At 21.5% G+C, this 15,753-nt stretch overlaps 1 protein-coding gene across 2 annotated transcripts; it reads right to left on the bottom strand.

Moving 5' to 3' along the window:
- Positions 1 to 810: 810 nt before the first annotated feature.
- LOC126906069 (golgin subfamily B member 1-like) lies at positions 811 to 15,518 on the bottom strand. 2 transcript variants are annotated; one of them, XM_050686321.1, is made up of 19 exons: positions 15,397 to 15,518; positions 14,700 to 14,791; positions 14,201 to 14,262; positions 13,173 to 13,451; positions 13,027 to 13,100; positions 12,687 to 12,828; positions 12,291 to 12,508; positions 10,322 to 10,453; positions 9,519 to 9,710; positions 4,814 to 9,147; positions 4,599 to 4,746; positions 4,444 to 4,518; positions 4,032 to 4,172; positions 3,691 to 3,755; positions 3,217 to 3,302; positions 1,569 to 1,804; positions 1,434 to 1,508; positions 1,313 to 1,375; positions 811 to 1,059 (listed from the first exon to the last, which is right to left on the bottom strand). In XM_050686321.1, exons 1-19 carry the CDS (start codon positions 15,427 to 15,429, stop codon positions 949 to 951), a joined length of 6,558 nt encoding a protein of 2,185 aa, XP_050542278.1. In that variant the 5' UTR covers positions 15,430 to 15,518; the 3' UTR covers positions 811 to 948. The 2 variants fall into 2 exon arrangements, with proteins under 2 accessions (XP_050542278.1, XP_050542279.1); XM_050686322.1 differs by having other exon boundaries at positions 3,241 to 3,302.
- Between the last annotated feature and the right edge of the window lie 235 nt (positions 15,519 to 15,753).

The raw sequence follows: 15,753 nt of genomic DNA, 5'->3' as shown, positions 1-15,753 counted from the left end.
ATCATAAAAATGTATTGTGAAATGAAAGATACGAATGAAATCAAAGAGACCTCTTACTAAAATTGTGATGCTTAATTAACATGAAATTCATAAATTATTGGCCAATAAACTAAATTATACACATAATTTAGTTTCAAGTTTTGTAAGTTTATAAATTTATCATTTTTGAGCTACTTTAAGAAACCCTAGTGAGAGCAAAAAACTTAGCTGTGTAAAAAATCAACGTGAATAATTTTGAGTAGACTTAGACTTAGCAAAATTGCTACATTATTACGTTAAATACTTTGCTTAGTTTTTAATTCAATTAAAAATTTGGATATTAATACTATCAGAATTGCTCTAAATAAATACATTGTACTCTGAAAATATACTAATAAATAAACGTATGAACCTTTTTATTTATAAATAGCTTATTAGTCAAAAAAAATGTTATTAACAATATATATTTAGTTTAATCCAAAATTATTAGATTTATTATTTTAATTTTTACATAATTATTCATATTTCTCTCTACAAGTATAATCAATTCAGTGGCATAAATATATAAATTTGGACCCAATACAAAAAACACTAAGTGCTCCTTTTCATTTCAGTTTAAATGTAAACAAAATATTTATCCAGGAAAAGCCATCTAAATTTATTAGGCCTTTTTTCACTGTAAAACAAAATATCACGATTGCTTACTCAAAGAAAAAAATATTATAAAAGTGCAAACTAATAAATATTGCATTATTAACCATTCTGTGAATAAATTGAGACACAATGTAGTTAATGAAAAAATGAAATAATTATAACAAAAAGCTCAAAATATATCATGAAATCAACACATATTTTAATTATAATTCAAAAACATTGAAAAGTATTTACAAAATTTTTTAATTAAAATGAAGTATAAAAGTATCATAAGTATAAAAGTGTACACATTAATCATATAAATAAAAAATGTTATCATTTTTTACTCATAAATAAACTAAATAATTTATTAGGAGTACTGCTAGCTCGTCTCCTAGAGTTTGAATTTGACTCTTTTGTTTCCTTCAATGAACTTTTCCCATTACCCTAAAATTATATATTATTAATTACATGTATTTATTTATATTCAACTTGTAATTAAAATATTAATGTACAATTTTGAGAAAACATCAATTATTTTTTGAAATAAAATTACAATTTTGATTTCATCTTGTAAAGTAGATAAAAATTTTATTGAAAACTAATTGATAAACTTTAAATGGTTCCATGAAATATGGCTCAAAATTTATACATTTTAGTATAAGTAATAAATAATTTTCTAATTTTTAAGTCAACTCACTGATAATGATACACGTCCACCATTTTTACTTGGAGTAGGAGGTCCAGGTTTTTTATATGATGTCTATAATCATAATTTAATATTTAATATTAATTTTACAAAAGGAATTTAATAAACATACCTGATTTCTGTCTTTTTTTTTTCGATCATTAGGTATTAAGTTTTCACATTCATTATCACTATAATTAGTTGTAGTCTAAAAAAATGAAACGGATATAAATTTAGTTAAGCAGTAATATTTTGAAAAAGAAACAACCTTAATATCTTCTTCAGTTATCAATGAAGCATTAGGCAAATAATTGGTTTCAACAGCATAACAACTTCTCAAATGTGGTGGGCAAAGAGAATTACGAGCTTGTAATTCTGATAATCTTTCAGCATGTGACTTTCCATTGTTATCATTTAATTTAACTCTACCTTGTTTCAAATCTGCTAAGCATGAATGATTAAACATTTCACCTTCTTCATCTTCTTCTTTAGGAAATATTTTACCTGTAAAAAAATTATGTAAAAATGATAAGTTTAAAAATAATTTTATACAAAAAGAATGCATGCATTTATTAAATAAATTTTTTATTGTTTTAAGTCATGACAATTTAATAAGTTATTTATTAGATGCATATAACAAAATCAAGCAGTTAAAGTATAAGGGAGTAAAATAGTTTTTATTTAATAGAAAAATAGTTTTACCCAATTCCAGATTAATTTTATTAGTATTCAAATACCATCATTAAATTATTAATGATACAATTATTTTAAGAGATGTACTACCGGTGATACACTGGAAGCCTAAAAATGATATGCGATAGAAATTTTCAAAAAAATATTAGTAGTCACATTTTATTTGGCTTATTTAATAAATAAAACATTTTCATAATTTTTTAGTTCTTTAAAAAAAACTGTCCCATATGAAAATATATGAATATTGAAAAACAAAATAAGTTTGTTTTAAGTTCATTTGAAAGTTTTTCAAAATGTTAAGGTAGTACTTAAAATAAAAAAGTCAAGAACCACTATTATATCAAATAAAAAAACATTACTTTTCTTAATGAAATTAAAATTTTTTTAGCCTCAAAACCACAAGAGAAGTTTTCAAAAGATAAAATTAATTTTTTTATACATATACAGAGTGGCCCACCACTCACTGACAACTTAAATAACTTTTGATCCAGTTAATATTTTTAGCTGATTTTTTTTATAAATAATAGTTATATGTTAGGTCNAAAATTTTCACAAACTTCAAAACGCAATAGAATATTTACTACTCAATATTAATAAGATATTTTTCTTAAATTCTACTCTACAAAATAGCTATCTTAGATTTTTTTTTTACATTTTATTTAAAATTTAAAAATAAATAATATTTTTAATAAAATGTAAAAAAATTAATTATTGAGATATAGCTATGGACCTAACATATAACTATTATTTATAAAAAAAATCAGCTAAAAATATTNACTATGGACCTAACGTATAACTATTATTTATAAAAAAAATCAGCTAAAAATATAAACTGGATCAAAAGTTATTTAAGTTGTCAGTGAGTGGTGGGCCACCCTGTATATTTTCTCCATTTAATTTTGTATGGCACAAACAAATTTTTTCTGAGTATTAAAAACTTAGGGTTATTCAAGCGTTATTTAAAATAATATTTATAATATATGTTGTCTGAAGAAGGTTCAGTAATCACATGTAAAAAAAATTCTTCTTGAATATGGTCTTTTGAGCAACACTACACACTACTGTCTAGTTAATACATTATATAAATTTAAATGTTATTTTTTTGTTGTAAGTATATAAATCATATTTATCATAAACCTCCATGATAACTTCTTAAAAAACTCATTCTGAATAAACATTTTTTAAGAAAATATTAATAAGTTAGTTGCTTGTTAGTAACGCACCAGAGGATAAACTGAATTTTTTACCAATTCCAGTAGGTACATTTCTTTTATTTTGACTTAATTGTGTGGATTCATCAACTAAAGATCTGAAAAATAACATATGTTATTTTTATTAATTCAAGAAGTATATAAAATAAATAATTTAATAAAGTTTATCAAGTATAATTAATTAATATTTCACAGCACAAATGTTTTATATTTAGATTTCTAAGTAAATTTCTTTATTAAACTTATATAAAAAATTATAATTATTTTTTTTACTAAGGATTATTGAATAAAAAGTAACTAATAGAATATTAATTTATATCGTTCATCTTCATAAAAAATAAATTACTATATGAACTTTTAAATTTAATATGTTTTATAATTTAAATAGAGTGATTCATAACATATGTGCTAATAAATAATGAAATAGCAAAACAAGATTCAAAAAGTCAATTTTAATTTAAAAATATGTTTAAATATCATTCTTACTTAATATGTCCTACTGAACTAGACTTGGGTAATGTATTAGAATTGTACTTCGAGACTGAGGATAACTGTTAAAAACAATAAAAAATGAGAGTATAAGCCAAATTATCATTATAATATGAAGTAATAGGATAAATAAAATAATTTTAAATTAAGTCTGTACTTCAATATTTTGAGTTGCACGGCAACAAAAATACTAAAATACACTTATTTTAGTATTTATTAACATCAGACTATTTCTGGGTAAAAAACGTTTTTCATCATGAAACAATTTTGATATCTATAGTAATTAAATAAGTCTGATTCTTTCTCAATGTAGAATTAAAAATATTAAATATATTTACATTAGATACATTTGATAATATATCAAATGGTAAGGATGCAGTTGATTCTCTTCTTTCTTTTTGTTGAAGCTTTAAATATTTTTCACTAACTTCCCACAATTGTTGACCAAGCTCTTTTATATGAATTTCATCTTTATTAATCTATAAAAACAATAATTTGTTAAAATCAATTTTTTTTCATTTGCAAATAATAAAAACAGTAACACAGTAGGGTCGAGGCACAGTGTAGACATGGATTAGTTAAAACAAAGTGGTATCAAACAAACACGCAAAAAAAAAAAACACATTATAGTAAAATTAATACCTTCTCAGCTTTGTATTGTAAGCAATAGTATTTGAGTGCATTAGAAATACTAAGAAAGCATAAAGTAAAAAATAACATATTTGTTAATTATTAAAAACATTAAAATACCTTTTCTTTATACTTTAATAATTTGGCTTCATAATCTTGATGTATTTTGGTTTCAAGATCTTTACAAAATTGTTTCTAATTTTAGAACAAATATATTTTATTTAAAATAATTCAAGTTAAACATATATTAACATTCAAAACAATAAAATATTTACCATTTGTTCTCTTTTACGTTCAAATTTTTTCTCATATTCAGATGTTACATATTCCTGAGTTTTCTGTTGTACTTTGGTCATTTTGTAATTACACTCTGTTTTTAGTTTTAACATTTCATTTTCTAAGTTTTTAATTTTTTCATGTTGTCTAATATATAATGAATAACCATTTAATAAATAAATAGAGAATATTTAAAAAAAATATTGATACATACATTTTTGATTTGGCTAATAACTCAATATAAGCTTCATCAGTTATTGGTTGACCATCAGTTTGGGTTATTGCTCGTAAACTACTTTGAGTATTAATATTAATTATGAACATTTTGAGTGCTTCAAATAATTTTTTTAATCGTTCAATTATAGAATATTCATTAAGATTACCAAGTAGTCCTAGTTGAATACCATTTTGTTCAATAAATGTATCCGCTGATGTAATTACTTCCATCAACGAATTCTGATGATCTACTTCTATTGGTTCAATTTTGACAGTATTAGTAGAAAGACTCAAAAAATCTAACATGTATTTTTCAAACTCTTCTTTTTTATTTTGAAGAAATAATTTTAAGTTATCTTTTGCTTCTTTTAAGTAATTCACTTCTTGTTTCATTACACATAGTGTACTTTGTTTTATTTCAATTTGTTTCATAACTTTAGACAATTGTAAACTAAATTGTTTTTCAATGTAGTTTAACTTGCTTTCTACAAATGAAAACAGCTGCACAGCTTCTTGTTGCAATGATTTTAACAGAGATTTTAACATATTTAATTCATTAATAAAAGCAATGTTTTTATTTTTGAAATAATTAATATCAACTTTTAATTTGCATAATTCAGTATCTCTCTGTAAAAGAGTTTCATTAATCAATTTAATATCATCTCTTAAAAGTTTTTTTTCATTTTTTAATGAAGTAATTAGGCTTTCTTGTTCATCAGATTGTACTTTTTGTTTGACAAGTTCTAATTGTAAATCAATATAAGGTTGCTTGATCTCGTTTAAATTTTTGTAAGATACTTCCAGTTTTTCTTTCATTTCATGATGAACATTCTCGTTTTCCTTCAATTGTAATTCTAAGTACTCTTTTAGATTCAGCAGTTCAATAATTTTTTTTTCATTATTATTTAGCTTTTCTACATTTATACTTAAATCATAATCTTTTTTGGCCAAACTATTTTTTAAATGGTTAATTTCATTACAAAAATTATCTTTTTCCGATGTTAAAATAGCTATAAGATTATCTTTTTCTTCCAATTCTTTAGTACGGAAGGCCATATTTGTTTTTTCAATTGTCAATTTTTCTTCTAAAGAGTAAAGCCTATTGGTCATTTCATCAATTTGTAACATTAAATTATTACGAGTATTTTCAAGTTCAATATTACATCGACTCAAATTATCAAATAATGATTCTTTTTCATTTGTTAAACTATCAAAAGAGTGTTCATATTCTTGTATTTTTGTTTTATTAGCAACTATAACCAAATCTTTATCACTTAGTGTATGTTTCAATGAATTAATTTCTTTTAATAAATTTTTTTTTTCTGAATTTAGCTCTGCTATTAAATAATCACAACTAGCCAACTTTTTCAATTGTTCATTAAATTCTGTTTGCTTTTCTTTAAATTGATCTTTAATATCTAAAAGTTCTTTATTTATATTTTCACAATCTTTAAATGATTCTTGTTGCTTAATTTCTAAAATCGCTTTTAATTCTTCTATTTCAGATTGCAAAAATATTTTTTCAGCTTTAATTTCTCTAATGTTTTTCTCTTGTTCAGATATAATTTTTTCAATATCAACTATTATTGAATCTTTTTCTACTAAAGAACTATTTAGACGTCCATTTTCAAAAGTCAAATTATTTATTTTTAATTTCAAAGATTCCATTTCTTTTAATTTTTCATTTAATAGTTTTATTTCTTTACATGTGTCTTCTTGTTTGCAATTCAATTGACTTTGAATATCAAATTGTTGATTTAGCTCTTCTTTAGTGTTAATGAGCTGATTTTTAATTTCATTAAGTTGCAATTCCAATGATGATTTTTCATTGTTCATATTAAATAAATCTTTTTCTAAATTATTTATGGTAACACTACAATCATATAATTTACCCTCAGAAAGATTAAATTCATATTCTTTGTGAGATAAACTGTTTTCGACACTGTTTAATTTGTTAGAGATGTCTTCCTTCTCTTGAGATATTTTTTTAAATGTCTCTTTTTGTTCTTCAAGAAGCTGAATTTGTTTGTTTAATTCTATACTTTTAATATTTAACGCTTCATGAACTTTTACAAGTTGCTGTTCAATTATAGCTTTTGAACATGTATTTTCAGATAAATCATTTTTTAAACATTCTATGTAACTATCTTTTTGTTCTAAATAACCATTCAACTCAGTTATATTATCTTGTAACTTGCTGCATTGATTTTCAAAATAATTTACAGTTGCTTTTAAATTATTATTTTCTTCTTTTATACATTCAAAATCACTTTCTTTTATTCTTAATTCACATTCTTTTTCTGTTAACGCTTTCTTAAGATTATCAAGAGCATCATTTAAATCTCTTATTTTCTCATCATAGTCTTCTACATTACTTTTTAAATTATTTTCTAAATTCAATTTTTCTAAAGAAACAATATTTAATTGTTCCTTTAAATTTTGAGATGTCATTTCTATTTTATAAATCTTATCTTCTTGACATTTTAACTCATTTTTCATGGTTGCCACACATTTATTATAGTCAATAATTTGACTATCTAACTGCTCTTTTTCCATCTTTAACATTTTTGAAATTTCAATTTGTTCTAGTGATAAAGAAATCTGATCATCAAGTTCTACTTTTCTTTCCTGTAGTAAAAGTTCGAGATTTGATGAGTGATTTTTCAAACAACCAATTTCTTCAGCTCTTTCATTTAATTGCTTAACCATTTCATTAACTTGTTTAGTAAAATCTTCACGTGAACTTTTTATTTGATCAACAGTTTCATTCAAATTAGTTTCAAGCATTACTTTTTCAATAGACATAACTCCTAATTGTTCTTCTAAGTTTTTAATATGTATATTTTTATCAAAAATATTGTTTTCTAAATTTGTGACTTCACTTTCTTTAGTTAATAAGATCTTTTCAATACCTACTAGTTTTTCTTCTAAATCACAGCGTTGTACTTCCAAACTGTTAATATTTTCTTTTAGTTTTTTTAATAAATCGACTTTCTTTTCCATATCAGTGTTTTTTTCATGTAATGTACATTCTAAAGATTCCAATGCACTTTCTTGCATTTTTAATTTATTTTCAGAAATCTCTAAGCATTTTTCTGCTTTTATAAGTTGCTCATTATACATATCCTTCATATTTTCCATGTTTTTTGTTACTAATTGTAACTCTTCATCAAGTTTCTTAATTTCCTTAACTTTGGAATTATGTATTTTCATTAAATTATCATAATCCATTTCTTTAGCAAAAAGTTTCTCTTGCAATGATTTTATAATAATTTCTTGATTCAATATATTTTCTAAAGCAACTTTTAAATCATATTCAACAGACAATTTTTCTTTTGTGAGTATTGATATGACATCAATATTATTGTTATTTAATGTAACAATATTTTCAAGTTCTTTTTGTTTTTCATTTAAAGCTGAAACATGTTGTGTTATATTTTTTTCTAATTTTTTTATTTCATTTGTTTTTGCTATCAAATCATGATTAAGTTTTGATACTTCTTTGTTTAATGTAAATTTTTCACTTTCTAATAAATTAATCACTTCTTTTTGGTCACTATTTGACTTCATTTGTATGTCTAAATTCTTTTGTTTGCCATCCAATGTTTTTTCTAAATTTAATATTTTTTTTGTAGAATTTTCAAGTTCTTCAATATAATATTCTAGATAGTTTTCCATTTCTAATATTTTACTTTTTGACAATTTCTCTTGAGCATCAATTTTTTCTGATAAATTTTTTAACTGGTTTTCAGTAACAACCTTTTCTTGATATACCATTCCTAACTGTTCTTCTTTTACAGATAATATTTGACAATTCTCTGATAGTTTATTTTCATATAGAGTAATTTGATTACCTCTACTTTCTAAATCTTTTTTTAAATCTGTTATATTGTTTTCTAATTCTAATATCTTCTGAGAAAGTTTATTTTCTGAAACTTTAAAATTTTCAATTGAGACTAATAAGTCAGTGACTTGCTTGTTATTTTCTTCATGTAACTCTTCAATTTCAGTATTAGTTTTTGTCAATATTAGTTCAATCATTGTTTTTGATTTTTTTATAATTTCCATTTCAATTAATAAGTCTTTAATTTTACTTTCTTTTTCATTCAACTGTGTATAGACCGATTTAATAACATTTTCTTTATCTTTGATACAATTTTTTAAGCAATTATTTTTGGTTTCCAATGAAATTATCTTTTTACGAGACTCTTGTAACACTTTTTTTTTATTTGAACAATCATTTATAAGATCTTTATGATTTGTTTCATTTGTTTCTAGTTGTTGTTTTAACTTTGTTATTTTTGAATTTAATTCTTGAAGTTGATTTTCAGTCTATAAAAATAATATTAATGAGTATCATTAAACAAAAGACCTTAAAATTTTAACTTCATACAAAAATTTAAAATAATAGACATTAATTTTTTATTTTATTTTGTTATAAGTTATTACTAGAAAAAATATATATTAAGTAAACCATTTAATGAAAATTTTCGAGGTGACTTTTTTTTAAATTTTAATGACTATTAATCATGTTATATGAAAAACCATAAATTATGAAAAATTAAAAATGAAAAAACCTTTATATAATTTGTTAATTTGTGAAAGATAAGTAGTAAAAAGTATGTATAATATACATTCCAGTGAACATTTTTAAAATATATTATATAAAAATAAATAAATAAAAAACTATTTCAAAAGTTTACATTTAAGAGATCTCTTTTTGTTGTTTTATATTTTTGTTTAAACTTCTCTTTATCTTTAGTCACTTCTTCAAGCTTAAGACATTTTAATTCATCAAACAAAGTATTCGAGTTGGCTAAACTTGCTTCATTACTATAAGAATTGGACATTGGACTTTTTGATAGAATTTTGCTATGTATTTCATCCTTTAAAGACTGCAAAAAATAATGTTTTTCATTTTTAGAATTCATTATACATGCATAACTTTAGAATAAAAAATAAATATTAATTATTCTATCAACACAAATAAATAATTAATGCCATGAGGAAAATAATGAAAAAAAATTAAAAAATTAAATTTTTTTGTTTTTGAAAATATAGTAAATACATATCCTAATAATCTAGCAAAATAATTATATTAAATTTTTGTATAAAATGAAAATTATGTTAAAAACAAAAAGATACTAGTCATAAGTGAATGAGGTTTAGATATACAGTTTTTTCCTTCTCCTATAAAATTAAAACTATGTGACTTCATATCTTTTTTTATGTCATGACCTAAATTGGTCATGAATAACTTTACCTAAAAAATATTTATTCTTTTTAAAAGTTTATCAGCATATATATTACTAAAACTACTAAATTTGTTAAACAGACATCAATAATAAGGGCACAATATTAGTAATGAGATAAATTATTTTAACAATACATCATAAGTATTATGTCTGCTATTAAATAATTAAGCCCATACAGAAAGTAGTTTAAAATAATTAATAAAAATGATTTAAATACTTTTAAAAAAGAAACAAAATATAAAGGTACTTACAGTTATTTCCCTATCTTTTTCAAAGATATTATTTTTATAGGTTTCAATAGATTTTTCTAATTCAATTTTCTCTGTTTCAATCTTGTCAAACTCAGACGAAAGAATTTTATTCTCTGATATTTTTTTTTGTAACTAAATTTAACCAACAAGTAAATTTTATATAAATCAATATTTAGTTAAAAACTAAATTGAATCTGGTTAGATTGACATGAAATAATTTTAATTTGGCTTTATGCATTTTGATATAAGGTATTTCTTGAAATTTAAAATCTTGTGTAATCACTATTCATGAGATCAAACATATCTATTGAAGACTACAGATAGAGCATATCAAATACTATATGTACTATTAAAAATACTCTCCTAATTAATTACATCCTAATAATTTCTTAATTAATAATTAGTTTAAGAATAAATAAATATATATATGTATATTATATATACAGTATGGAACACATTTAACTGACAATAACTGATATAATTAAAACTTTTATTATTTAATTATAATTATAAAAAAATAATTTTTTTCAATTATTTAAGAAAGTTAATGTTTAAGTTTTTTATTATTGAAGAGATAAAAAAAAGAACTTCAAAAATTTGCCATTTTTTTGTATATACATAGTAGGTGAAGTGGGGAGGAATACAGAAAAATGGCTACCTCTACTTTTTTTAATTATCATTTTTCAATCCTCCATTTATTTTGAGCCATTTCTACCACTGTATTTGTATAAAAATAGATAATCTAGACACAATTGTTTTCATGTTACACATTTGAATAAGAAAATTTGTATTGAAGATTTTTGCATGTTTAGGTTCTTTTTACTTTTAAAGACATGTTTGACTTAATAAATTTCTTAGAAATTAAGAAATTTATTAAGTAATATTTGTACACATTTTTTTTTTAAGAGCTTAAAATTCCCTAACTTATTTATTTACTCGTGTTATTGTAATTAAATAGACTAATCATAACATTAGTTTTAAGTTATATGTTTAACAAATAATATTATATGTAAAATCCATCTATTTTGTCATACTCTTGAAATCAGGTTCATCATGTAACATGTTATTTAAAAAACACGATAATGTTTATTTATGTTGTATTTTAAATTATTAAATGTATCTCAAACAGGGAAAATCTTTTAACTCTAGCCACTTAATTTCTATTAAAATAATAATAATAATTTGTTACAAAATACTTTTTAGGTCCACCCCTTATATATTATACAGATGTCAACTTAATTTATTTAAATGGCAACATATATATTTAACTAGCTAATAAAATACAAAATAATCTGATTAAGAAAATGACTATTGTTATTGAAATTATTTTAATAACAACTTTTGATCTAATATTTTGGTAGTTATTAGCATTTTAAAGTATAGACAGGAGGTGAATGAGGATTTTGCTATTTTTATCATTAGTTATTTTTCATCTGCTCTCATCCTCCAACCTAGGTGCAAATTGGGTTCAACCATCTGAAGTCTGGTCCAAAAATTGTTAATGAACAGTCATTATCTTCATTAGATCAATTTTTATTTAATAAGCTAATTAAATATGTATGTTGCCATTTAAAAAAATGAAGTTGACACCCCGATAAAGGATGGACTTCAAAAATATTTTATAACAGATAAATGAAAATACATATGTAATTAATAAAAACTAAAAAAAATTCACAAAAAACTTATTATTTTGAGAAAGATTGATATATTTAAATATTGTATACTTAAATATTTTTAAAACAGTATAAAATAATCATAATGAAATATAAAGAAGCCATTTATAAAATTAACTAAGATCTAAAAACCATGAGGTCAAGGGTGCTAATTTTAAGGTTAAAAAATCTAATCTCCCTCAAACCCCAATTAATCATGCCATTACAGAAAGTTTACAACATAGTAGAGAAAATGTAACAACTTTTAAAGATCTATAATCCATGAATCATAAGTTAATTATAATAAATATAATTACTTGATTTTGAAGATTCGTTTGACTAATTTCCATTTCTGAAATTTGAAGTTTTAGTTCAGCAACACTTTTCTCTAAATCAAAAATATCTTGATGAAATTTCGTCATTTGTAATTTATTTAAAACTTTGTCAGCAACTGGTAATTCTTTAGGCTTCGATAGTTCTTCAATCTCATCTTTTAAACATTTAATTAACTTGTCTTTATCTTCTAACTTTGTACCTAATTTAAAATTAATTAATAATTGATTTATAATAATAATTTGAACCCTAATCAATCCATAAAGTAATACAAATAAAAAGTTACTAAAGTTTAATAAATTTCTTAAGAAATAAACATTAAAAATAATTTTTAAGACATCTAATTACACAAAATAATACTTAAAGTTTTTTTAACTTACTTAGCTTATTGTTTAAATTATCTAACTGTTTTATTTTATCAGCTAGCTTATCATTTTCTTCACATTCATTTTTATAATCTTCTGTGAGTTTGTTGATAAGTTTTTCTTTCTCTTTATAAATTAAAGATTGTGATTTTGGTGACTAAAATACAATTAAGTTAAAATCAAATTAGAAAAAAAGTATTACTTATTATAAAAAAATTTTTTAACAATAATTTGATGATGAATAATATTAATCTTATTATTAAAATATATATAATATTAATGTTTTTAAAACTACTGGAAAATAATATGTGTATTAAATGGGTTTTTTTTTTTTACTAAAATTTAATTTAGATACCTCACAAAATTCTTGAAGATAACTACGTCTCAATGGTTTTGTTTTAACTGGTGTTACATTGTTTGAAAAATCATCTATAAAAAAAAAATTCAACTTTATAATTTATATCATTGTAAAAAAAAAAATAAAAAAGATATAATATTTACCAGTTATTAAAGAGTCTGTAAGGTTTTCTTTATTTGAGTAAGCTATTTCTAATGCTTCGGAAATATTGTGTTTTGTAAATTCAATACTTTGTGTAACTTCTAAAAATTTTGCAAGAAACACTTGTTCTTTACTATTCATCTTTTCACTTAATTGATCTCTATATTTATTATTAGTACACTTCAATAACGCATGTAAGAGTACTACTACACAAGTATAACAAGAATTTTCTTCAGTATACATAAGTAATGGTTGCTGAACTTCAAATTCTTGATAGTTAACTATAAAATTAGCAATACAGTTAGTTAATTTTTAAAATAATATATAAATATGCTTCTAAGACTAAACATTTCAAACAAATTGGATACATGCTATTATCATTAAATTTTTAAAAGAAATTTATATTTTTTTTTGAGAGTCAAAGTTTCATTTACATGCTTAAGAATTTCCATGCACTTATTATTTTTTAATATACTAGAAAATTGTTTCAAAAATTTATCACAAAACTATTAGTATTTTAAAAATCTAATTTATTACAAAATAAAATTAAAATAAATTGACATACAACAAAATATATAATAATTATATAACAATTGAGAACTTTATTTCTAAAGCTTTAACTCACAAAATCTGATAGAAAAACAATCGATAAGTAGTTATGCAAATAAAACTACATATTAATTACATTTTTAGCAGTAAAAATTAAATTGTTGGTATTTTTAAGACAAAATAAAAATTATAATATCATAATACTTTATATTATATGGTGCATTATTAATTTTGGAAATAAGATTCTCAATTTTTTTTTTTTAAGTTTTATAAAAAAATATTTTCAGAAACTATGTAAAAAATTATTAATATTTTTAACTTCTGTTTAAAGCATTTATACAATATGTAATACATTTACATTAATGTATATGTTTTTTAAATATTAATTATATAGTTTATTTGTGATGTTATGTTCTTATAGATACATAAAGTAAACAAATGATGATATTTAATACAAAAATTTAAAATTATAAAAACTTACTCTTAATAGTGTTGTATAATCGATCATCTTCAGTAGTGAATATTGAAGGTTTAAAACAAAATCTATATAGTAAAGCAATTAAATAATTACTAATATTGTACTAAAAATTATTAATAGTTTAAAGAAAAACAAGCAATAAGTAATAATTAAAATAGAATTCATAAAATCTATTATATTAATTCGGACAATATTTTCAAAAATTCAGAAAAACAAATGTTTAAAACAATTATGCTTTTTCTTTTTTCCGATCAATATTTAAAATATAAATATTATTAAATCTAAGTTTTTTCTAAAAAAAAAACACTAATAAAACTACATGGGAGGTAGGTCGATAAAAAAAGAATAGTGGGTATTTGGGCTTTTTTTAGATAAAATCCTGATGTTTTCAATTTTTTCTAACTCTGTATTATAATGAATTAGGAAAACTAATAAAATATACTATTTTTACTTAAATTACATACTATATTACTATATAATATATTAAGTTACTTAAACTTACACATCATTAACTAGGTTTTTAAAATTACTACTTTTAATAAGTGAAGAAATGTTTGAATATTCATAATCTATAAAGTCTTCAAACAGAGATATCTGAAAAAATAAATATAATAATTTACTAAATAATATTTCTAAAATGTAAAAAAAATATATAGTATTTTCACAATTTTTTAATATTATTAAAAGATTAAAGTAATTTAATATAATATTTAAATGTAACAAATACTAATAAATATCATATTTATCATACTTTAATATTTATCATTTTTGTTTACTATGATTTGTATAGGCATAAATAGAATAAAATATTTAGGGTTGCTAAATTAATTTTTCTCAAATAGTCTTTTTTTTTTTTTATATATATATAGCAAAAAATATATAATTTTTCAAAGAGTTAAATAACCTTAATTATGCCTATGCTGATTCGTGTAAGCTAATCATTTTTTAAACAAGAATTTCCTTTGAATATATTTCAAGAAAACTTGTTAGCCATCATGGTTTAATAACTTTTATTATATTTAAATCTATTAAGTTTCTACAAATTTAAAGATACAAATACTTTTCTTAATAATAATTGCAATAATTAATATTATATAAACATACTTAAAATTTATACAAATAATTTCTAATTGTTCAAAACTAAATAAATATTATATTTATATCAAAAACATCAGTACAAAGTATAAAAAATTACTTACCCAATGAAGTATTAATTTTTCAAATTGATCCATTATGAAAATACTGATACCTATTTACTAAATAAACAGAATGTGTTTAATTACTTACATTAAGGTTTGACAAATATTGTAAAATACAGAAAGTATTAAGGAATAATTCTAATTAGATATGACGAAAATAAATATTTATGTTAACTAATATTATAAAAATAATATTAATTGATATTATTTAACTATAAACAAATATTAAAATGAATAAACAGAATAAAATACTACAGTTATAAAATATTAAAATTGAACAATGTTATTTGTTATCAGGTATAAAATGACCGTTAACGGAAAAATACAAACGCATTCCAAAGATGCCTCAGTGTAAAC

The sequence above is a fragment of the Daktulosphaira vitifoliae genome, unplaced genomic scaffold (assembly GCF_025091365.1).
Source record: "Daktulosphaira vitifoliae isolate Bord-2020 unplaced genomic scaffold, ASM2509136v1 Scaffold_4, whole genome shotgun sequence".
Taxonomy (NCBI): Eukaryota; Metazoa; Arthropoda; class Insecta; order Hemiptera; family Phylloxeridae; genus Daktulosphaira; species Daktulosphaira vitifoliae.
Note: the sequence above shows the minus strand (reverse complement) of the source record. Positions and strands in the feature narration are given on the sequence as shown.

Bases quoted from the DNA above. Each gene is read 5' to 3' on its own strand.
- LOC126906069 (XM_050686321.1), bottom strand. From the start codon at position 15,429: ATGGATCAATTTGAAAAATTAATACTTCATTGG. The intron at 13,452-14,200 runs GTAAGTTTTTAT...CTAATTTTATAG, and splicing joins ATTATACAACACTATTAAGA to TTAACTATCAAGAATTTGAA. The intron at 9,711-10,321 runs GTAAGTACCTTT...TATTTTTTGCAG, and splicing joins AAAAAGATAGGGAAATAACT to TCTTTAAAGGATGAAATACA.